Consider the following 25,840-nt stretch of genomic DNA (forward strand, 5'->3'; position numbering starts at 1 on the left):
GATGAACGATTTGTTCAGAGATTATCTGGGTAAATTTGTTGTAGTGTTCTTAGATGATATCTTGGTATATAGTAAAACGCTTGAGGATCATATAGGACACCTTCGGGTTGTCTTACTTGTTCTAAGACAACATAAGCTTTACGCCAAGATAAGTAAATGTGACTTCTTTATGAAGGAGATCATTTACTTAGGACACAAGATTTCTTCTGAAGGTATTAGCATTGATCTGGATCGTATCCAGAAGGTTTTAGATTGGCCTATACCTCAGACTGTGAAACAACTTCGCTCTTTCCTAGGATTTACGGTATTTCTTCGGAAGTCAGTCCGTGATTATTCACAAATCACGGTACCCTTGACCAACATATTGAAAGGTCGTGGACGCAGGTCTACTCAGCCGATCCCTTGGAATGATGCAATGAACACGGCTTTTGAAACCTTGAAGTTATCTATCAAGGAAGCACCCGTTCTTGCATTACCCGATCCTACCCGGCCTTATGTTTTAGAGGCCGATGCGAGTGATTATGCGATTGGGGCAGCTCTATTCCAAGAAGGTAGACCTGTAGCTTTTGAGAGTAAGAAGCTAGACGACACTCAGTATCGTTGGCCCACACTCGAGAAGGAACTTTATGCGGTGGTGTATGCTCTCAAGGTTTGGAGACACTACTTGTATGGTTCAAAGTTCCTTGTATTGACTGATCACCAGTCAATTAAGTATGTGTGTGATGGATCAGAATTGAGAGGAAGGAAAGCTAGATGGGCAGAGTTAATGCAGGATTTTGATTTCGAAATACGTTATCGTAAGGGTTCGTTGAATAGTGTGGCGGATGCCTTAAGTCGAGTTAAGTTTGTAAATGCTTTGTCATTTACGGAAATATCCTCAGACCTATTTCAATCCTTGAGAGGGCTATACGCAACTGATAGTCATTTCAGTTCTTATTGGCAGAGAGTCCAGGATGGGAATTCCATGGTTGACCAGGACTCAGGGATTGTGCCACCTAGGATACAGGCGGCGGGAGGTCAGTGGATGATTAGGAACGGCTTGCTGTTCCGGAATGAAAAGATTTGTGTGCCTGATGTTCTGGACCTAAAATCCAAGATTCTCTGGGAGTGTCATGATGCTCCTAGTGCGGGACATCCAGGTATACATAGGACTCTGTCTCTTGTGAAGCATACCTTTTATTGGCCTAAGATGCGTGCATTTATAGAGAACTATGTAGTAGGTTGCCGAGTTTGTCAGGTTACTAAGGCTGAACGCCTTAGGAGCGCGGGCTTATTACAGCCATTACAGATTCCAGGTAATAAATGGGAGAGTATTTCCATGGATTTTATTACTGGTTTGCCTCGTACGCGCAAGGGTCATGACTCTATTTGGGTCATAGTTGACCGTTTGACAAAAATGGCTAGATTCTTACCTACAAGAACAACTATTTCAGCTGTTCAGTTGGCTCACGAGTTTGTGGACCACTTGTTCAAGCTGTATGGTTTGCCATCTGACATAGTCAGTGACAGGGACTCAAAGTTTACAAGTAACTTCTGGACACTTGTATTTGAGAAGTTGGAAACTACTCTAAGTATGAGTTCCTCGGATCATGCACAATCCGATGGCAGTACAGAAAAGGTCAACCAGTTGGTTGAAGACATGCTTCGGGCATATGTATCTAAGAGACAGTCTTCATGGGAAGATTATCTACCCATGATTGAATTTGCTTACAACAGTGCAAAGCATTCTAGTACAGGTTATAGTCCTTTTATGCTTATGTACGGATTTCAACCTAAGTCACCAGTTATGGTTGGATTAAAAGGGATTCAAAATGATGCTGCTAAGAACTTCTTGCAAGACATGCAGGAAATGTTGCAGTTTGCCAAGGAGTCTATTAGAAGTGCCCAAGATCGGGACAGATTTTATGCTAATAGACATCGTTCACCTAGAGAGTTCTCTGAAGGAACGATGGTATATTTGAGAATTCCTAAGGAATCCAAGAGCCTAAGTACTGGTTTGGTTCCGAAATTATCCCCCAGATATTGTGGCCCATTCAAGGTGTCATTAAAAGAATTGGACCAGTTGCATATCGACTAGAATTGCCTCCTGATGTTAAAGTACATCCAGTCTTTCATGTCAGTAGACTGAAAGAAGTATTGGGTGCAGATGATCAAATTGTTTCTCCTCATGAGATTATAGAAGTTACAGATTTAACTTTTATTCCTCACGAACCTGAATCAATTCTTGAATTTCGTGAAAGACAGATTCGAAATCGTACTATCACGGAATACAAGATTAAGTGGAAGGATCGTGTTGAGGAGGATGCAACATGGGAGACATTACAAAACCTCCAAAGAACATTTCCCGATTTCTTAGCGAACTCAGGAGTGAGTTCTTAGAGGAGGGGGAGTATGTCATGTGCACGGATCGGTATCTGACGTGTACTAGGTACACAGAACTAGCTCAGGTTAGCCTGGGGAGGCTTAGAGCTAGGCAGGCTTGATTCTCGGGTTGAGTGGCAAGGGTACGAACTATTTATAGGTCTTCGCTATTTTTGGCGCCGGGGCCCGAGTCTATAAAAGAGGCCCAGGGGGTTCAGTTCTCAGGGTGCAGTTGGGAGCAAGTCTCGTTCCCAGGTGCTAGGTCTGATCCTGGATTGTGTCGCGGACGCGCGCCTGCATCTTAGCGTAGCCCAAGGCCCAGTGGCAGATCCAGGGCTTCACAGCGCCACCTGGTGGTATGGGACACCAGGCTGGTTGGGATCTGATTGGGAGTTCGTGCCGGTAGCTCAGATCGTGGCTCGGGGGGACATCTTCTGATTCGGGATCACATCCCGTAGATGTCACGGTTGGGTGGTGAGCAGCCTGCTCAGTTCTGATGTTGTGTGTGGTTATTTTGCAGATCAGGGGTTTCAGGAGTGCTGGGATGTGTCAGCCGGGGGGGGAGATAGAGGAACCGAGGAGGAGGGGGGAGGAGGGGGGGGGGCGGGGTGAAGGATGAGGGGGAGGCTAGCTGACCTTCTCCTTCCCTTTCTCCTTCCCCTTACCGGGCTGCTGTTGACTGGTGACCGCAGGGGTCTCTTGCTGTAGAGGGGGGGGCTTTTTTGTTACTGCTTTGTTTCCTTTCCGTTTCCTTTTGACCTTAGTCCAGCCTCCCCTTCGGGAGGGGGTGTCGATGCCTGGCGGGGGGGATCCTGAGTTGCCTGGATGGGGGCCATCTGAGGTTTTGTCCTCGTGAAGTGAGGACAAGAGCTCGCCTAGTGCCCGAAGCCGTGGCATCTCAGACACTGACCTGGGCGACCAGTGACCCTAATGCGCTGCGTCACCACACCTGTGTCCATCTCAGTCTCGAACTCTGAGGGGATACTGTGAGATCTAGGACTGCCACTTTGACACGTGGCACCCCTTGGGCTGCCGCCGCATCAACGAAGGTGTCCTGCATGGGCCAGCCAAAGTGCGCCCCCAAGTCCTTGATGATCGGGCGAAGCTCTATTGCGAGGCTTGGGAAGATGAGGGTAACTGGATGGCGGGGAATGCGGAAGCGGGCATCGAAGTCCGCTACACTGAAACCCCTATACCATGGGACCATAAGGATGATCTTCCCACCCACATAGGTAGGGGACCGTCTGACCATATCGCTCGCAGCCTGTGGTGAGGAGAGATTGAGCCAGAAGATACCACGTCCCATGAGTGCGACCTTCTGAATGTGGCTGTCCTCAAGGTAAAGGGTGGACTGCAACCAGTCCCTGATGTCTGCTCATGAAGGGGCGTAGCCAGTGACTCTCCCATAAACGGACGTCTAGGAAAAGTCAGTGGCGGCCTACTTCACCAAGGAGACCTGATGCTCTGTCAGTGTTATGCGGTAGGCTGAAGGAGGGGGGGGGTCCGTCTGGGCCACCGGTTCCGGACTTACGGCCGCCATACCGCACCGACAAACTGCAAAAGCTCCAAAAGGCGGGGGAAAGGAAGTGGCAGAGGCGAGGGAGGGAGGAATGGGGCGGAGGCAGGGGAGGAAAGAGGGAGGGATGGAGATGTACGAGGAAGCGGGGGAGGAGAGGTGGTAGAGTGGGGAGAGAATGGCGAGGGAGGGGAGGAAAGGAGGAGGAAAGGGGGGGTGGCAGCGCGGCGCAGGACGGGGAAGGGGAGGGAGGAGGGCAAGGGTGTGGCAGCACGACGTGAGGGGGGGCGAGGAAGCAAGGAGGAGAGGAGGGAGGGGAAGGGGGGGGGGGGTGGCAGCGTGGCGCAAGGGTGGGGAAGGGGGAGGAAAGGGGCGGGGGGGTGGTAGCGCAACGCGAGGGGGGGGAGGCGAGGAAGGGTGGAGGGGCGGAGAAGGAGGAGAGGGGGACGGGGGAAGGCACGGTGGCTGCGAGCGGAGAAGCGGCGGAGAGGGAGGAGGGGAAGGGGGGAGGGGGCCGCGCAGCGCGAGGGAGGTAGACGGGAGCGGGGAGGGGTGGGAGCATTCGTAGGAGTGGAGTTTTTTCTTAAAAAAATGGACCTATCCTTGACTTATCTGCTGTATTTTTAGATGCATGGGAGGAATTACAGCTGCTATGCGCAGATTTAGGTTTGCCCATAGGCTTGGAAGCCTTGCCTCTTCCTGGCTGCTGTGAAGCAAATGCATGATCAGGAATAATGGCTTGTCTAATAGCTCGCCTTTGCTCTTCCTGCAAAAGCAAAGTAACTAGCTGATTAAAAGAATAGTGGTTTGGATTACCCATGGCCACCCTGAAAGAGACTTGAAAACCCAAAAGCCTCAAGGATATCACTGCAAAGAGCTGGCTGTCCAAAAATGACAGCAAATATCTGCAAATTTCCAACCCAAATCAAAAGGCAAATGCAGATCTGACCCAAATGTGACTGTGGCAGGCAATGTTCACTGCAAAAACAGCAAATTTGACAAAAGCCCCAAATTCAATGAGGGCAAATAGGCCAAAAAGAGGGCAAATGCAGAAAAGCCCCAGAATTTGCTGAAATTTTTGCAAATGTGACCCAATGTATGATAATCTGACTCAATGTCCTACAAAAGTGACTCAATGTCCCGCAATACGACCCAATGTACTGCAAACAAACAAGAGATTGCAGACCACACTCCAAAGCCCCAATGTTCTTGCAAGAAATTGCAACCAAAGAAGGTGAAAAGAACTGGAAACCCCAAAAAATACCAATGTCCTGAATATGACCTTGTACGTGCAAAACCTGTACGTAGATCTCGAAAGAAGTACTAGCTGTACGGACAGCTCAAGTACAATGGACAGTGACTGTACAGATCAAGTACACTGTACGATGTACGGTTGTACGGGAGAAGTATAGTGTACGTTGTACATAACCCTGAAGTATGGCAGTTGTATGGAGGCTTCCACGCGCAGGTACGAAAAAGGTACGAAAGATGTACGTAGTGTAGTACGACGGTCAGTACGGATAGTATAGCGATGCATGTACTGATCTGTACGGTGGCGCAGGTACGGAATGGGCAAGTACGATGTAGGTACGTAACAAGTACTTTGTACGGAGTCCAACGTACGGTGGCGCAGATAGGGAGTTATACTACGCAAGTATGATGGCAGGTACGGATCTATACGATGCAGGTACGAAACCCAGTACGGATAGGTACAACAGGGAGTCCGGGGGCAGGAAGACGAGTCGAGCCTAGCTTTGATACCACTGTACGATCGATAGGTAAAAGAGAGAATACAAAGAGTCGATGATGAAACGTCGTCATGTCAACTAGAGCAAAAGAAAATGAAGCATACAAAGTACTTGTACCCAGACCTAGGACTAAGTGTCCTAGGTGTCACATAGGACTAAGTGTCCTATGTTAACACTATAAGTGCCTATATTTATGCCTACAAGGCACATACCATGGCCTATAGGGCATCACTAGAACCACCAAGAGATGGCCTACATGTTTCTAGAGAGTCCAGCTCACTTCCTAGGGAATCAAAAACATGGCCAACAACCTGGGTGGGGGACTATGTAACCAACAGATGTCTGCCTTGTGTATGTGTAGAAAACCCCTACAAGCCAAGCCTTGCAGAAGCACGAATGCCTTTCAGTGGTTGTTCAAGAACCAATTGTCCATATGGCGTGCAAGTATAGATGAGATCTTGCCAGAGGACAATGAAGATGGTTGTTGGAGGTTACCTATTGGCATCCCATCACGAAACTGCAATGGGCGACCGAGAGGTTCTAAGCAGTAATGTTGGACACCGTCTCCTAAACACTCCCCTCCAGTGAGGGTACAGGTCGCTTGTGGGAAGGGGGAATTGTGTTGCACATCTCAATCTAAAAGACCTTTGTTAAACAATCTTGTAGGCTGGTGAAATCATCTCTATTGAAAGGCACAACCCCCCTTTCTCTAGAAGGCCAGAATCACTCACCCCGATGCCATTGTACCTGTTGTAGGAGGCGGCCCTTCCACAACCACCGAGATTGGTCCTGCCCCAAAAGGACTGGTTTTGGGTCAACGGTCCATTGTTTACCATGACAACCCACTTCCCTGATCCGACTGCCACTCAAGCATATCTAGGTCCTGTCCAACTTTGTTCTCCCTCTGCCTCTAGATGAACAAGGTGAACGACGTTCAAGTGGCCTGCCTTGAATCGGATGTGCAGTAGGGGGGGAGAGAGAGAGAGAGACGACGACTTGGATGTGCAGCAAGGAGAACAGGTCGCGCAGAGAGAGAGAGAGAGAGAGAGAGAGAGAGAGAGAGAGAGAGAGAGATTTTTTTACTTCGTAGCAACAATGCCAAGACGCACACAGGACACACAAAGAGAGAAAGAGCGAGAGAGAGAGAGAGAGAGGTGTGGAGATCACATGCCCTCAATCAATCATAAAAAACAAAAACCAAGCATGTGGACCAATAAACAGTCCAGGAATAAAACCAAAAACAAATTCCGAATTTCGCCCATCTCCAAGACGAAGCCTTCACTAAGGCCTACATAGGGGCAGGCCAAAAAAGCCCCTTAGCCCCACTTTGTAGTGCGTCAAGCAGGAAGCACCGACGAGTGGATGTGTGAAATGGATCTGCAGAGCACCCTTATCCTAGAGAATTTGACCATGCCAACTCACGGGATCTGAGGCTCTGTGCAGACTGACCCTCCAAGACTCGTGGATGGTGGGATCTATTCGCAGCATCCTCGTATCCGGCCCTCTCAAGTGAGAGAGGGATCTTGCACATGTCTCCGTTTCCCAGGGACGCCGACTCCATGCTGCAAAGGATCTAGCCGAGCCTTTGTCCCACTCTGCCCATCCAATGTGTGTCAGCTGCCCTAGCATCCAGCCCTCCTGATCATGGACCTCCGGATGCAAGAAAAAGGGTTGGCGCTTGACCTCCTCAAGACATCGAGGGCTGCTGCGGATGAGTCCGCTCAATCAAACAGCACGAAACCCTATGTAGAAACCTCATCAACAGTGTAACTCTCTTTTTATGCAGAAACCCAGGGAGTTACACTGGAGAGCAGCCAGAAAGAGACTTAGATATGTGAAAGGTACAATGTACATTGGGAATGTATATGAAAAAGCTGATATGATTCTTCATGGCTTTATAGATGCAAATTGGGCTGGTTCAGTGAATGAGAGGAGATCAAAACAGGATATATGTTTTCTATTGGCTGACATGCAGTCACTTGGAGCAATAAAAAGTAAGAGACACCTGCAATGCCTTCCACGGAAGATGAGTACAAGGCAGCATGTGCAGCCACTTGGTTAAACCTTCTAGTGAAAGAGATTGAAAAGCCTCAAAATGACAGTACAACTGTGTTTGGTGACGATAGAAGCTGTATATGTTGGCCAATTTTGTGTTTTTCATGCAATAGACTAATCGTATTGAGGTAAATATCACTTCATCACTGCATCACAGAGATAGATCTCACATCAGCAAGTAGCTGATTGTTTTACAAAGCTGAATGGTGTAGGGACATGCTTGGACTGCAAGACGTCAAAGGGAGCATTTAGGGGAGTGTTATGGATTAATGCTCATTTAGCATACTGCTGCTGTCATTTCTAGACCAAATATTGGTTGTTTTTACGATCTGACATCAGAATGGGCAGCTTATCTTTTCCATGGGCCAAAATTTTTTAAAGGCCTGCCACATGGCACTGCCACGCCATCATAGGGTCCCTAATTTTGGAATGACATCAGTTTGGTTTGTCTTTTCTATGTAAGTTACGAGTACTTCTCACACAGATTCTGTATGCTGTCCCTCTCACATTGTGAGAGTTCTATCAATACAAGCCGTCTATTGTCTCATTCCCACTTGCTTCACACTGTCCCAACTGCAGCGGGGGGGGAGGGGGGTGTTGGTGCAACCCAGTTCTGCATCTCACTTATAGTTGAAAGCACAAGTGTCTTGTGTGTTTGATTTCAGTACATGCTGCTGCATTGTTAGATAGCTAATGGACGAGAGAGAGAGAGAGCTAATAGCGGCGAGAACTAGAAGTCTAAAAGATCTGATTGCAGGGGAGGAGATTGAGCTGAATGACCTTTCCCTAGAGGAGAAGAAGGCTTTTCTGAGGGCTGTGGCATCTGGGGAATTCAGTCATATGATCAAGCCTTGGGAACCTTGGTGGCTTAACCCTTTTGCAAAGAATATATCTTTGAACAGACAGGGTAATCGTCTTGTACAGCCATTGGAGAAGACGGATGAAAATGGGCAGTCAAAAGATGACAGTGCTAAGGATAAGTTTGATGTACCAGCTCCTCTTGAATCTCCTTTACCTCCTCTGAAACAGCTTACCTCTGTGCAGCCATCACCCCTGCTTGGCGTTCATGTTGCTGAGGTGTTGTATAGCTACTGTTTTACTCTGCGCTTATATAACGGGGATTGGATGTGCGATGCTCTTGATGCAGCGCTGACTTCATTGAGTGTGTCTAAAGTTTTGGGGCAAGTTGCTTCACCAGAAACAATCACTGCAGCATTAAACAATTGCCTTGAGACCATCTGCTCCCCTATGTTCAAGTCTGCAGGTGGGTACAAATTTGCATTAGCTTTATTAGATGATGTAGCTGCATTGTTACATCTTGGAAGGCCTGGCGTGATTTGTGCACTTTCTGAGTTGCATCGTATGCTTGACACTACCATCAAGGATTTAAAGCAACATGGTGATGTTGAAAAACCCGCCCTTAGAGTCCAATCAAGAGGGAGTACGAACACACTTAAGAGTGGCAGAACATCAGGGAAAGCAGACATAAAGAAGCTTGCAGGGGCTTGCAGAAAGTTGTATTTTCTTTTATGCTGGGCTAATGAACAGTCTCATGATACATTATCGTCATTGGCCTTGCTTATTGAAGCTGAGAAGACACGCTTCATTGAGATGGATGCACAAAGCTCTGCAGAGCTTGAGAAGAAAAGAGTGAGTGATGCTTGCAATAGAAATCATCTGATTGAGGAAATTTGATAGTCATGCCTTGTTAAGATGATGCAAGGCAACATATGCAGAAAATTAGAGAGATCTTTACTTGGCCAACGTTTTTTCTCAGAGGAGGTAGCAGAAAGTATCTTGGAGCTTAGAAGCCATGGAATGTTTTTTCATATCAATACCATGTTTATGCAACAACACTTGGAATGCTTGTATTAATGAAACTATAGCACGTACCACTGCCTATCTGATGAAATAAATGTCAAGATATCGTTTTGAAAGTATTGAAGGGTTTAATGGGCCTGCGTATAAAGTTTGTTGTGTAAACTTTCTATGTTGGTTTTGCAATCACACTTGCTTTGGCTACAAGATGCTCATTTCTTGAGAAAGAGGAGATGAATATACCTTGCGTTTTGGATGGCAAGCTACTTGACTTATAAAAATACCCTTGGCATGCTTGTTCATGTCTTTGAGTCTATTTTATTATCATTGTTCCTAATGTGTTAAACCAAAGCTATTGAAACACTAGAAGAGGGCATTGCTTGCTAGAAAACCACTCTTTTGCAAAAATTGAACAAACCAATTGTTACATTGTATACAAGATCCACAATCAATCCAAAGAAGTAAATGACCAAATTACTCTATTGATCAGCAATTCTCGTATTACCGAGTGAAAACAGTGTCACACTTGCTTATCTAATGATAGAGAGTTTTGAACCACTTGTAGGAGTCATGTTTACATTCAACATTTCAAATAAACTTGCATGCAATTTTATTCAACCCTACTACCTATCTACATTGTCACGTCTAAATGGGTTATAAAGGCAATATTCTAAGTTAATTGTTACAAGTAACTTGGTTGTCTATAATCAAAGGGTAATCTTGTCGCATGTTTGCAAGTGCATTAGCTTCCCTTAGTTTGTAAGTTTCATTGTTTGAAGGCAATAATATATTTGCTCGAATTGCTTAACATGTGAAAACTTTCTTTAGGTGTTATAATTTTGCATGTAGTCCAACACATCTAGAGTTGAATAGATTGCGTCGTCTTTAGCCTTTATATGTGCAACGAAGCAACTTGAAGGTACTTGAGCCTCTGAAAAATGTCCTATAATGCCCAAATTTGTGATGATAATTGCATCGAGTGCTTGATATATTTTTTGAAGAAATTATTTTGCCTTGGAATTTTTCTCTATTTGAATGCTCCCTTAGATGTTGATAATTGCCATGATTGCTATTTTGTTATTGATGCCAAGTATATATTGATGATGTTGATGCCCACTTCTCTATATGTAGGCATTCCTCTTCAATAACCTTTATTGGAGGTTGCAAAGGCTTGTTTCCTTATTTGCCGTTTTTGGATTTACTTGCTCGTGCTCTTCATTCTTTCCTCAATAAAACTGATTGGAGTTTTTCCAATGTTGGCACTTGCTTTTGAATTGCTATGATTTGTACTAAATTCTTATATCCTTAAACCAAGTCCATGGAGGATGACTTTGGCACAATTTGTAGTTTCTCTACATGTGAGGTAGTGATCTCTAATAGTGTCTTTCATTGACTCAATGTAGGCTTACACCCAAGCATGGCATAAGATGTTTCATCTATTCTCTAGAGATAGAACCTGGTGGTTTAGGCAATGGCGTGCTTGGATTGTTGAAGTTGATGTCCTCTAAGGTTGAGCCAGTCTAATGTTAATACATAAAATACAGCAAAATATTTTTATTTTTTGTTCATTTTATATACTAGGTTGAAGAGGCTGCAATGGATCAAGATTTGGTTCCATGTAGAGGCTTCATCATTCTAAATGGTGGGAAATTCAAAAATCAAATATGATGTCTTTTAATAGCTTCGCAAACTTCAAAAACTTGTAACTTTTAGATGATTCGCCATCGCGTTTGTCATAACAAATCGTTATTTTTGTGAAAAAAATTCTGGGAGAGAGCTCTGGGTGGATGTGGTTTGAGAGAGCCTTGGGTGGGAGGTCGTCTAAGAGAGCTCTGGGTGTTTCAATTATGTTCTTGATTAAGGTAATGTTCTCTTCTATTTCCCGACCCCTTTCGCTCCCTTTTCTCCCTCTTCCTCCCTTCTCTCCCTGCACCTCAGAACCCTCTCCTTTCATCTCCCTCCTCGCCCTCTCCCTCTCCCTCTCCCTCTCCCTCCCTCCCCCTTTTTCCTCCCTTTTGTCTCATCTCCCTCCAATGTCTCTCTTGCTACCCTCCCCCTGTCCCTCTACTCAGTGTGCTCTTCTCTCTCTCTCTCTCTCTCTCTCTCTCTCATCTCCCTTTCCCTCCTCATATACTACGTTTGGACAGTGCGAAGGCTTTGTTAGCCCTTCTGATCTTACACTGATTTTCTCCTCCGCACGACTACTAATACAAAGAATGAATTTCGGTATCATAGGGCAACTATTAGATTTTGCGAAATTCCTTAATGATCAAAAGTTATGGCCGTTTAAAATTTTACCAAACTGGCATGTACATCCTTTGTAAAGGTGCTATCTCATTGTTGTCTCGATCGAGAACAATCCCACATCTTTGATCAATAAGCAACATTTTGCTGAGTAAAAACTCCTATGGATACCGAAAAGTTTAGAGGATTTTGTAATGTTGAACTATTGATGGTTAGACTCATCAGAATTCATTACCATCAAGATGATATATCTTTTCAACAAAACCTTAAATGGTTCAAAGAGAATCTCAGATCAAAATCCCATGGTTGTGGTAGCCAGCATAAAGGGGACGAGTTCAACAAAGGTGAATAAATCTAGCAACAATAACAATCAACAAAGTCAAGGGTGACATGCCATAACTATTGAAAAGAAGGTCATATTACAAGAGATTATATGTCAAAATAAAAATGCAATCAATAAGGTAATAAAAATAGTTTTAAAATGCAACATGCTCAAATTTATGTGTATGTTGTAGACATAAGGCTAGGATCCACCTTAGCAAGAGTAGAATGTTGTAAAAGCATCCATGGCAATAAAGCTATCTTTATAGAGACAATGAATGTCAACCAAACTCAAGAATTACTGATGGAGTAGGTAATCTATGTAGAAGAGCTATCCTAGTTAGTGTCAAAACAATGTCATTAATTCCAAAATGAATAGTTGGAAAGATATTGTATATTATTAGTATATTTAGAATACACAATTGATTTAGATACTTGGTACATGGATTTATGAGCAGCTACCTACTTAATCTTAAACAATTCTTGCTTTAAATTCATCAAGCCATTATACGAATCTCAAAGTATCTTCCTTAGGTAATGATAGCAATTATTGATGGAACCATCGATAATATTGACGATTCATCAAAAGTCATTTAAGAAGTGTTATCTGCACATTGCATGCAAAAAACTTGTTGTCTATATTAAAAAATATTGATCAACTAATAAGTTTATTTTTTACAAAACAGATATATCATGTTCAATCATGGTAGAACTCTTGCACATCATGAGAGATGACAAAAATAAACTTGAAAGGTCAATATGCATTATTTTCTCATATTGAACATATTTACGGATTAAAGACTTTAATTTTTTAGTTCGGAAGCCTTAGGATTCATGGAAAAGTACCTAATCTTAAACAATTCTTGCTTTAAATTAAGCCATTACATGAATCTCAAAGTATCTTCCTTAGGTAATGATAGCAATTACTGATGGAACCATCAAAAGTCATTTAAGAAGCGTTATCTGCACATTGCATGCAAAAAACTTGTTGTCTATATTAAAAAATATTGATCAACTAATAAGTTTATTTTTTACAAAACAGATATATCATGTTCAATCATGGTAGAACTCTTGCACATCGCAAGAGATGACAAAAATAAACTTGAAAGGTCAATATGCATTATTTTCTCATATTGAACATATTTATGGATTAAAGACTTTAATTTTTCAGTTCGCAAGCCTTAGGATTCATGGAAAAGTACCACTTGGTGCATGGTCTAATGAGAACTCTATAAAGGATATATGTATGCTGAACAATGCTAGAATCCATTTCCTTGTTAAGGAGGAAAAACTGTAGATTCTCACTAAGATTTGGCTCACACTAATATTGTGAGATATATGATACAACACCACTACAAGGAAGCAAATGCTTTGTTACTTCATGCATGAGTACACTTGAAATTTTTTTAACCCACTTAGAAGAGGTTCGAAAAGGGAATTCAAATCCTTCAATGCAGTGGGAAAATCTTAAACAAGATTAAGATAGCAAAAAATATAAATGTTTAGGAATAAAATGGAAGTGAGTCTCACAAGATTTTGTAGCATTTTGCAAGACTAGTGGGATGATAAGGTAGTGTACTATGATAGAGACTCTAAAATAGATTGGTGGTATGGAAGGAAATAAGAGGCAAATTTTAAAAGTTCTTGAGGTTTGTTGGAAACAAAATTTGGCATATTCATTTTGGGTAGAGTTAGAAGCAACAACTATGTATGTAAAATAATCAAGTATTCATCAACATATGCACTCTAATGTGAGACACTAGAAGATGAGTGTATGAGGATCAAGCCCATCAATGCAATATATCTTACAGTATTTGGTTTGATAGTATATGCTCATACTCCAAAGGCTGAAAGAGGTGAGTTCTTAAAGTATTTTGTAATGTATCTTAAAGTGTTTGGTTTGATAGTATATCTTCACATTCGAAAGGATAAAAGAGGTAAGCTCTTGAGGTTTGCACTAATAAATATGTAAGATATTGTGTGCATTCAAAAGAAGGGATTTTAAGGGATTTTTTAATTCAAAAGGAAAAATTTCTATGTAGAAGATCAAAATTTACAAAAGGAATTTATAGAGTTTATAAAATTTTGTGTAGGTAGGGTTTTTCTTAAACACCCCCTTAATGCATGCGCTACATGGGGTTTTAACAAAGTGAATTCCCTAAATGTTAGTTTTTCTCAAAAAATGAAAATGAAAATTTATTAGACATTCGGATATGCATACAAGTTATATTTTGTTGGAAATCTAGGCCTATGGCCATGGTGTGGTCCTAACCCCCTTGTGGTATCTTGGAACAAATGTGGGTAAAGAAAGTGAATTAAGGCCCCTTGGTGCGCACGTGACACGTGGACATGAGGGAGGAATCCAATAAGCAAATATGTGATGTAATACTCCTTGGATGTATAGAAGGTTTGAGACCCTCCTCACTATCCCAGTCGGCTCTTTTGGGTAGTGGGAAGGCAGCATGGCTAGGAGGTATGGAGTGGGATGCTCAAATTGTGCACAGCTGGATGTGGCAACATCTAGCAGTGATAGGCGAGCTTTCCAACATATTCATGTGACAACCACAAAGATGTTTTACAAATCAAAATGGTATATTTGAATAGATTCCATAAGAAAGAACATGTCATCTTTGAAAGACAATCCATAATAGAGTTAGAATAGTAACAAAAGATACCTATGAATGTAATACAACTTGGATCTGAATTCCAAGTCATCAACTTACAATGTGTAAAAATACTCAAGAGGAAAACTTTGGGTACAAGACATGGATATAAATAGGTCATGGAAACCTATACAACTACATCTAGTAGAAGCATTATTCGTTAGAAATGGGCTAGTAATGGTCAAATTTAATGCAAATGGAGCAATTGAAAGATGTAAATTAAGGCTAGTTGCATGATGTTACGCTTGGAGTACGGAGTAAATTAAAAAGGGTTGAATCTAATAACTCAATGGGCAACAAAGAGTACTTGAATTGACTAAATAATAACATGACATACTTAGTGGTCAATAGCCCATGAAAATTATGGTTATGTTTGGTAAAAGAACATCTATGAGCTTGTAGGCCTACACCCTTGGTAGAGCATCATAATTCTCACACACCTTGCTTTGCCTAGAAAGACTCCTATATCTAATCAACTAACCATCATAGCAAGGCAAATATTTCGATTGCAGGGGGAGGAAGTAAGTCCAATAATTGTCTCAAAGAATCTCCTAGCTTATGGTGCAAAACACTTTTAAACTTGGTCCATGCTAAGCTATTTGTGTGTTTGTAGGTGTAAAGCAACCTATGCTAAAGCACTATCCTTAATAAGGGATTTCCTATCTCAATTTCCTATCTTTCATCATAATAGCCCTCAACAAAGTCTCTCCTATACAAAGCCCACTAGCTTCCTTATAGTAGCCTTTCACACTTGAACTACACAAAGAGGAGTAAAGGAGCCCCAATCCCTCAGTCTGCAGATAGTCATTAGTTGGGAGCTTCATCCCATTTAAAATGGATCTGGGATATTGAGGTCTCTTCTTTCAAGGCATTATATGGCTTGGGTTATCATTGTCATGATTATATCTAGGATTTCTCTACAATGGTGATTGCCATATGGCATTGTCACCTGAGGAACTCATGCTTGTACCTCATGCACTCTCATGATTGTACATTTTAGTAGACCCCCTCAATCATGATTTGATGTTTAACTTGCCATTGTATTCATCCTCTTGCAATAAGTGGGATCCAATTTTTTTATCGGCTTCATGATGTGACTTATGCCTTGAATGGGGTCTATTTTTAATGAGACATGTATCTTCTAGGTCTCCAACTTCAACTTATGAAAATCTTCTTGGCCGCATGTTGTTTCCTTGCATGTGCTATCCATGTGTCATCCACATGTCATGGTGATCTTTTACTATAGACTAAGTTCTAGTTTCACCTCAAATCTCTACCAATTTAGGCCATGCCAGCTACTTGCTATTGGACTACCTTTTGCTGTGTCTGCATTAGTTGCCTTGATATTCACATCTCTTGCAATCTAGTTTGGTTTGATCTTGTTCCTTTCAGTTTTCTTGTCCTGGCAGTGTTTGGTCGGCTATCTTGCATAGTCTGCTTGTACATAATCACCTCACCACTTGCTTCTGCATTCTATTATTTGCATAAGTTGTCTATCCATGCCAACTTTCTACTGTCACATTTATTTTTGTCCACATCGCGCACATCTATTATCTATGTCCTTTGGAGTTTGTGTTAGAAGACTTTGATATCTATCCTACTACAATCTTCTCTTTATCCATGTGTTAGTATCTATGTCTATAAGCCCTCAAGTTCATGATCTCAGTCCACTACCGCCATAGCTTCCACCATTATGGCATGTGTGCCATTGGCCTATTGGATGGCTTAACTTGCTTTTGGCTCCTACATCGAGTTTGCTCACTACTTTGCTATTGTTGATGAGTCCACGAGGTTGTGCCTTTGGAGCTACCTAATGTCTATCCTTCTGCCACATGGAGGATTTACCTTAACTTGAGGCTTGCACCTACTCACAAACAGTTAGAGCTCATGAAGCACTAATTCCATATTGAAATTTTGACGTGGTGACTATTTTGTGTGCCATAGGTTAGGATAGCCCAATATCTCAATTGCATAGCCACTCATAGGAGCCTCATCCCTTTTAAAATGGATTCAAGGTATTGAGTTCACCTCTCTCCAAGGCATTATATGTCTTGTCTTATCATCCTCACAATTGTATGTGGCGTTTCTCTGCAAGGGTGACCACCACAATGCTTTATCACCTTCTGGCACTCATCCTTGTACCTATGCACTCTCATGATTGAACATAATTCAACCAAATAAAGGGGTAGGAAAATAGTATGTAGACAAAAATCAAGGAAAATCACTCAAACCATAAGAAGATTAATCAAACCAAAGGCAAGGACCAACTAGCATTGAGCAAAACATTGAAAGAGGAAATGTGTGTGTGGGTGGGTGCAGAGAGAGAGAGAGAGAGAGAGAGAGAGAGAGGGGGGGGGGGGAAGGGAGGGAGAGAGAGAGAGAGAGAGAGAGAGAGAGAGAGAGAGACGGGGGGGGGCGGGAGGGAGGGAGAGAGAGAGAGAGAGAGAGAGAGAGAGAGAGAGAGAGAGAGAGAGAGAGAGAGAGAGAGAGAGAGAGAGGGAGGTGTTAGAGTATGATCCTCATGGGGAGGAGTTTGGAGCCTTAGGGTGATGTGGCGACTCCTGCATGGGGAGGAGTTTGGAACCTTAGGGTGATGTGGCAACTCTTGGTTTGAGGGCATACATGATCAGTCGATTGGTTGGCTAGGGTGGAAGTCCAGTGCATGGGAGTCTATGTGGCAGTCTTTCTTGCAATGATTGGTGGTTGGAACGTGGTTAAAGTAGAGCAAAGCGAATGCATGGCTTCCAAGTTGCTATTGCCTTGTGGGCATGACCAATCACATGATGCGTGATTGCACCGTGTGCATAAAGGTTCAATAGCAGTGGTGATCACAAGTGGCCTGCTCCTTTATTGTCTCTAGAAATGCTTGGATGGACAAATCAATAGGTTCTTTTGTCCGATCCCTCGAGGCTCCTTGTCTGTGTATGTACCATCATGCAGCTGTGTTAGGGTCCATAGCAAGCCAATAGGCCCTATAGGGATGAGTCTCGATAGTCCTTCGTTTCAAGCATATCAATGAAATTTTCAACTATCTCTTCTATTGAGTTTGTGATGCGTGAGTATTTTGATAAACTTTATTAGTCATTTCATTCCAATTAATCATTGTGCAACTGAGTTTAAGCTCTTCAATACATTGGGTCTAAAACCCAACATTGGTATCAAAGCATGTCGATTGGAAATCCTATGAGCTCTTGTGTAAGGTTGTGGGACAGTCACAATTTAGTTGAGGAGCTTGTAGACAATTGTTTGTGCATGAGAGCTTGTCCAGGTCTTACATGCGCAGACGGTAGGTTGCGGGACAGTCACAATTTAGTTGAGGAGCTTGTAGACAATTGTTTGTGCATGAGAGCTTGTCCAGGTCCTACATGTGCAGACGGTCGATTTGCAATAATTGCAAAGTGCTCGCCTTTCCATGAGAGTGTCGGAGGCCACGAAGTAAAGGTCGCTATAGGAGGAAGCAGTCTGTTGATATTTTGGCTGAGGCCTGTTTCATGGCACTAGCTGAATTCTATTGAGCATGAAGGTCTTTCCAAATCGGAGAGACGGATCTCACTAAGACAGAGAAGTCGAAGAATTCCCTAGTCAAATTCACAGGATGGAATTTCTCATCCTAGCAACTGGACACATGACTATATTTGATGCAGAAAGGTGTATGGAACAAAAAAGAAGCCGTAGTGTGAGCAAGAATTGATACCATGAAACCAGAAGAATGATAAAGCTATCGAGCTAATTGGAAGAGCGCTTGGACACTTCCATCATGTCAGCATGTAGAAGTCGGCATTAGAGAACTGGAGAATCTTAAAAACGTTATTCGGGTTATGCATGAAGCATTCCAAGGCGATTTTGAAGCAGAGCTCTTCGACTGGAGGATGAACAAGAATGAGAATCTTGGGACTTTTTTGAACACGATGCAATCTCTCCTGAGGCAGTGGCATGATCTAGGGTCAGGTGTTGAAGCAAAAGACAAGAAAGCGATTCTCTTAAAGTCCCTACCTCCAAAGTATACTGAAACAGAGAGAATTCTATGACTAGACAAAGGTGCTGATTTCCTTAACTATGTGGCACTGTTGCTCAGTGAAGAGCGACATGAAGAATCGTAACAGCTGCTTGGAGAGGTGGGATATGTAGTAAAAGAGAAGATGGGCAAGATGAAAAAGAAAGGATGTGGCTACTACTGTGACAAACCAAAGCACGATGAAAACCATTGTTGGCGCAAGCAAAAGAACAAAAAGCACACGATACGAAAGCCAAAGACTATGGGCACACACATTACGCAGCATTCTTAGATCACGATTGGACATTCTGATACTCTTATGGTGCACTTGTTTTTGCACTAGTTCTAAATCATTTAATCCTTAGGTGCTTACGGTACTCACTTGTTTGTGTTGTTTTGCTTTTGTGTTGTTGTTATTATCGGTTTTGAGCACTAGTGTCTAACTGATGGTTTTCTTTGAGAATCTTAATTGAACTCCCCATATCGGCTCAAGGGGGAAATCATGTTGCACTATGATGCTTGTGGTGAGGAGTTTGGAACCTTAGGGTGATGTGGCGACTCTTGGTTCGAGGGAATACATGATTAGTTGTGATTGGTTGGCTAGGGTGGTGGTCTAGTGCGTCTGAGTCACATGGCGGTGTTTCTTACAATGATTGGTGGCTCGAAGGTGGTCAAAGGAAAGCATAATTAATGAATGCATAATTGCCAAGTTACTCTTGCCTTGTGGAGATGATCAATCATGTGATGTGTGATTGCAACGTGTGCACAAAAGTTCAGTAGAGGTGGTGATCACAAGCGGCATGCTCCTTCATTGTCTCTACAAATGCTTAAATAGACAAGTTAATAGGTCCTTTTGTGCGAGCCTTTGAGGCTCCTTCTCTATGTTTGTCATCACGCCAGTGTGTTAGGGTCCATAGTAGAGTATGAGTACTTTTATAGAAGGCGACAAGCCCTTTAGGGATGAGCCTCTAGTTGATAGTACTTTGTATCAATCATATCAATGAATTTTTCAACTATCTCTTATGCTAGCTTTGTGATTCATGAGTCTTTTGATAAACTGCATTAGTCCTTTCATTCCAACTATTCATTGCACAACGGTCTAGATCAAAATCATGATTGATCTGATTGCATAATGCTCTTTAATACATTGGGTCTAAAACCCAAGAGGATGGAGGGAGGGAAAGAGAGAGAGAGAGAGAGAGAGAGAGAGAGAGAGAGAGAGAGAGTCTCTAGCTTGGGCCAAATGGACATAATGCTATTCCTCTTTGAAAAAACTTTATATCCAAGGGGTTTTTACCATTAACTAAAACCTAACATTTTCCCTTTCTAGGAGAGGAATGACATGTTGGTATGTGCCACATGGCTACCGTGTCTCAAGGTGGGCATCGAGTATGGGGGGTCCCAAGTGCCCGACTGCTAGGGTCACCACAAGCTCATACTCAACTAGGAGATATGGGCTTGACTGTTAGGTTTTTAGGTCTCATTGAAAAAATTCACAACATGCATGTAGAGCTAAACCAAATGATTTTTGTAATGAAACCAGAGAATAACCCGATTTTTTTTTATTATCAGAACACCTCAATTACAAAAGGGATAGTTGAAAAACGCACTGAAGTGCTTGATATCACGACTATCTACCACATGCTCATCCCTACAAGGCTTGTTGCCTTGCACAACTAAATTAGGACTATCCTATCACCTATGTAGCTACTTATTGATAGGCTCAGGTAAAGGCATGAAATCTTGAACAAGGGGATGCTTAACTATGTTCTTTACTAATTTATAGACCTCCTACTGCCGCCTTGACTTGCCGCCTCGTGCTCTAGACACCGCGAGCTTCACAAGTCGGTTGCATGGAAAACTGCCAAGTGTACACCATGTAGTGGAAAGCTTGCATGGCCTAACAATCACGTGCCATTTTGAACCTTACAATCCAAAGTAGGCTCCCCATGAAAATTGTTGCCAACATTGGCTAGGATGATTGAATTCAACCAACACAACTATGAAATCACTTATGGTATGGCTAGGAGGCAGCAGCTTGGGACCCCCCATAGTCGGCACTCCACCTTGACACGTGCACAAACTAGGCTTGCCTTCTCAAAATTTAATGGTCATGCCAAGAGCTATGAACAAATGGGTTTCAACTAACTTCTCCAATTGCAACAATTTCTCTCCCATGGAATGACCTTTCATTCTTTCTTAAGAAACTTTCCTTGGGTTAGGAAGACTGAGCTCAACCAACTCAACTATGTTCGATCCATAGGCTAGTTTCAATGGTGAGTTTTGCTTACTTTGATGAATGTAGGAGCTATTTTAAGAGTGAGAGATAGGGAGAGAGTGTTAGCTAGCTAGCACTATCTATGTGCTACTTGCACACATGGAACTCCAATAGTTTCTTAGAAAATTTGTTGCCCTTATAATTCTCTAGAAAACTGAAAGCATCCAAGAATGGGATTACATAATACCAATAGAGAGCATGAACCTTGCAAGGACTAAATAAGAAGCATACATGTTGCAATGCAATTCATAGCCAAGAAACACTATTGTAAAATGAAGGCAACATTATTGAAACACTAGGCTTGCATGCATGCACATAGAGTTTATGATATAGAGAGCTATTGTGAGAGTGAGAGAAAGGATGGTGGATATGGGTGTTATGTTTACAAGTGGGTGGACCTATTTTTTCCTTTCTTTTTTTGGGGCATAGCTCATTCAAAAGTGAATAATAAATTTTTAAATTTCAATTTAGAATGTGCTTCTATAAGTAGTCAGAAAGCAATGTCCTAAGTCACTAATTTGACTATACCCAACCATGTATCCACTCACTCCTTTGTGAGAAGTCTCATCTCCACCATGTCCAAGGATTAATTTATAGAATGACGGCTTATATTGAAATTTTTTTAATATGCTTCAGTGAGGAAGAATCTTTGCTGATTGTAATGTGATGCTTATTTGTTGGAAGGACTATCTTGACTATATCCAACAACTAATTCACTAATTGAAGGCTTATGTTAGAAAACTATTCCAAATGAAGAAGACTCAAAGGCTTACATTAAGATCATATATGCAATATTTGCCTACAAATAATCACTTCGAGTGTAGAAGACTTACATCAACATAATAGATGTGCAAACTTTGAGAGAAAATCATCATGGTTTTTTAGAATGTTGGTTGCCACTATGGCCTGACAAACTAAGAAATTGATGTAGCAACATGATGATAACATAATAGTGTCATTTGCTGAATAAGATAATAAAATTTCAAGAAATACACCTAAATTTGACTATGGCAAAATATTTAGATGCAATTTGATCACCATTGTCAATTTAGATAAAAATTCAGCACCATTGTCAATGTAGAGCAAACCATGTTTCTAGCCTTGAAATAAATTAAGAATTATCATGAATCATAGCTTGCAACACCTTGCATTGAGGAATGATAATAGTAGACCTACTAATGAACTTGGATAAAAGACATTTAGGATTGAAGTTTTGGGTGCACAAAAACACTTTTGAATGCCCACTTATTAATTCTCCATTTTCATGCTCCCAATTGAATAATCTAAAGAGTGCACCTTGTAGTGCGCAGTTTCCTTGTCAAAATTTGTGAAAATTAACATTACTTGAGTCAACTATCACCTCTCAGATAAATTTGAGGTTCAACTATGGAACCTTTTTTGTGTTAAATTTTCCTTTAAACTTGCCTCCAAATTAGATTGGGAACCAAGTCAGTTATAGGTTTGGCCTTCTAGAGTCACTAGGTGGTGATTTATTTTCGTTTATTTTCAAATTAAAAAATTACCTGGGTCCTTCATGATTCAATAATGCCTTGTGTTGTTACACAGGCTCTTTTTGCCTATCCACAGTGATTGGCTTTGTCTTCTATTTTTTGTTTTGACACTCCCTAAGGAGCTCAAGATCCAATCATATACAACATTGTTACACTAAATTTGGCAATTTGACACTCCCTAAGTCTAAACATGCATACATGGCTGTCCACGTGCAATACCACGATCATAGTATTTGTGCCATGTATAATCCTTAATGTTTCTCCATGTAAGGAAATCCTTCCATGTCAAGTCAAGCCACTGGCCATGTAGGATGCCAAAAACCATGATCATGGTATTTGCCATGCCACCATGTCAGTACTTCCACATACCTCGATCGAGGTATGTGGACATGCCACGATACCACGATCGTAGTACGTCAACTGCCAGCACACTACACTCAATACCATGTTGGATGCCACATACCTCGATCGTGGTATTTGCTATGCCTCCATGTCATTAGTCCTGCATACCACGATCGAGGTATGTGGACTTGCCACGATACCTCGATCGAGGTGTTGTGGTGGTGCCATGACACCACGATTGTGATACGTGGAGCTATGCTGGCAAGACCGGGCTTGCTTTGGTTGTCAACGTGTGCCAATTTCATTGGACACAATACCTCAATCAAGGTATTGAACACTGAAGCAAAACCTTTGTATTTTCACGTGAGGGGTGTCACACTTCCCTGCAGGTGGTCCAAAAGTGGACACCCTTAGCTTGTTACCTCCCCTAACCATGCCATATCAAGATCCATAGCCTACATGCTACTACTTTCTCTGTTCTATGATAGTCTATTAGCCTGGCTCATCTATTGCAATTTGCGGGCGAAGTTCCATTTGTCTTCAGTGATTGATCCAACACTATCTGCAAGCTTCTCTGGTCTCTATGCTTTTTCTTCCCTTCTGCAAGCTTCCTCCCACTATTGTAATGGTATCTTTGTCTTTTTAAAGAGCCTATTCTAGCACATTGTAGTGATAGGATGAGATTCTTATAGTCATTCATAGGTGGGGTGTGTCCATGATCATACTGATGTGTGTGTTGGCATTGGATGCATGTGTACCTATGTTTGGTGCTTGTGATTTAGGCATTTGGCTTGTTGACCCTAGACCAAGCTTGGCTAGTGGTTGGCAACTGTGCCTCAAGCATGGGGCACTAAGTCCACTCCTCAATCACTAGGGATTTAAGGCCATATAGTAGGGCTACCACCTTGGGCATAAACCCAAGGATAAACAAGGCCCTCATGGCCTCAAAATAACTGAAAAAGATTGGAGCATCACTTTTGGGCAGTATTGTAGGGGAAAACCATAAAAATACGAGGATTTAGGTAATAAACATTGTCATGTCAACCAAAAGAAGGAAAATGGTGTGGCCATCCCCAGATTTCCCTCATCAAATAAAGCGAAAAAGGGTGAAATTTTTACCCTAAACCACCAAAATGTGTGTATTGGAGGAGATCTTCATCATCACACAATGAGAAGGGGATATTGGCATTATGGCACACCCTTCTAACAAGCAAACATACAAGAAAATCAATTATGTAATGTAAAAAATTACTCTTTCCCACACTCTTTCAAATTGAGACTTCAAAATAAGATAGTTTGGTTCCAAGAGTTTGTTTGAGGAGCTACAGACTACAGGGGTAGTTATAGTTGGATAGCAATTGGAGCCAATTAGTGGAAATTATGGCTTGAACCACTCACAAACATAGTCCTTAAACTATGAAAGAGTAGAAGAAGCCAAGACTAGTAGTATGGCTAGGTCCTAAAGCAAAGTAGTAGCACTATGCCTCTTATCCTTTATTTAAAGAGTGTAAAGAATGTGGGATAGCTGAGAGAGATTGAGGAGGAGCCCTCTAAGACACCAACATGTATACAATACACACACTTGTCTATAGAACATCATGAGGGTTACAAAGGTCTTTTCAAGACCGTAACTTGAACCCTTGTGGTCTCTTTACACTCAACATTTGTATTTGGGACATCCCAATTCACCACTCTTTGTGTGCACATATCTCTATATGCACATAGAGTGCCATTCACATTCTCAACATAATAGCATTTTAGTACTATTGCTTGGGTTCTAGAAGTCATTGAATGAGCTCTAGACTAAAAGGCTTCCTTTCTCTATGCCTTGGATTTATATTATGAGTAGTCATATGAGGACACGTTTTTGTATAAAGTTCATCCTACAAGCACATGTTTGCCTAGTAGCTCAAAGAGAATCCATCTTTGCACCATGGGAGCAGAGAGGCGTAGTTATCCGCTCACCAAATATGAAGATTGGGTTGGTTTCTAGTCTTATTATTCTTGCACAAGATTCTCAATGTTACTAGAACTCTCATGAGTTTGAATTTTTTTGGGTATTATTGCTAAATTTTAGATTTTCTTATTTTGATATTCTTTTCACTTTATTTAAACTTTGTGTTACATAATCTAAAATGGCTACAAAAAGATGACCTTGTCATCTTTATTGGAAAGGTTGGTGCAAGTTATAAAATTCACCTAGATTTGTGTGAGTTTGATTTGTGCACATTCAATTATGAGTTTGTTCCACAAAAGTTTCTCATTAAAATTATATGAAATATTTCCATGAATGGAAACACGTGATCTTAATTATGACTAGAAACTTGTGAGCTTATGTGTTTCCCTAGCCTTTTTCCACTCAGCTGACTTTTTTTTCTTATCTTGAGCAATTGTAGAAGAACCTTACTAGTGATTCCCAAGACTTGGAAAGACTCGTAGGAGAGGCAATAGGATTTGACCCTGTGGGCTAGCTGAGATATTGAGGACTTGAAGGGATCAACTAGGAAAAGGCACCACTTGCTGGACACTAAATCCTTCCAACTAGGAACACTACAAATTTGTGAGACTTTTATTGTTGAGTCAAAAGAAACTCACATATACTTCCCGAAGAAACTCACATATACTCCCCTAATAAACTCACACGAGTTGTTGACAAAAGTTGGACAAAAGGCAAAACTCAATATACTTCCATAATAATCTCACATGGATCATGGAAAAAAGGTGAAATCATGATCTGAATCCTAGACTCACCTCATTCTTGTCTTTGTTTCTCTTATTTTGTTAAAGTGCACTTTGGTAGCATCATACTAACGTGAACACACAATTCACATATGCTGTCCACACACTATGGTAAAGGGGGATAAGACACTGGCCTCTTAGCTATACAAATGCACACTATCTCTTACTATGACTTAGGTTCCTTCTAGAGGTCTCTACAACCATGTGATATATCCATGTATACAACCATGCCTGCCATATGTACATTATA

At 41.9% G+C, this 25,840-nt stretch overlaps 1 protein-coding gene across 3 annotated transcripts in view; it reads left to right on the forward strand.

Moving 5' to 3' along the window:
• Positions 1–10,376, forward strand: part of LOC147881780 (HIT-type Zinc finger family protein) — a 28,450-nt gene extending 18,074 nt beyond the window's left edge. Inside the window, exons 2-3 of one of the 3 annotated variants that reach the window (XM_087401638.1) lie at positions 8,438–8,944; positions 10,327–10,376. In XM_087401638.1, the coding sequence (XP_087257764.1) occupies positions 8,438–8,944; positions 10,327–10,361 (542 nt within the window). In that variant the 3' untranslated portion in view covers positions 10,362–10,376. Of the gene's footprint in view, positions 1–8,437; positions 9,603–10,326 lie in introns of those variants that run through there. The other 2 variants (XM_087401637.1, XM_087401636.1) reach the window with 2 other exon arrangements.
• The last annotated feature ends 15,464 nt before the right edge of the window (positions 10,377–25,840 follow it).

Source organism: Dipteris shenzhenensis, chromosome 30, assembly GCF_047967505.1.
Source record: "Dipteris shenzhenensis isolate YYH24624 ecotype China chromosome 30, Dip_SZ_1.0, whole genome shotgun sequence".
In the NCBI taxonomy this organism is placed as follows: Eukaryota; Viridiplantae; Streptophyta; class Polypodiopsida; order Gleicheniales; family Dipteridaceae; genus Dipteris; species Dipteris shenzhenensis.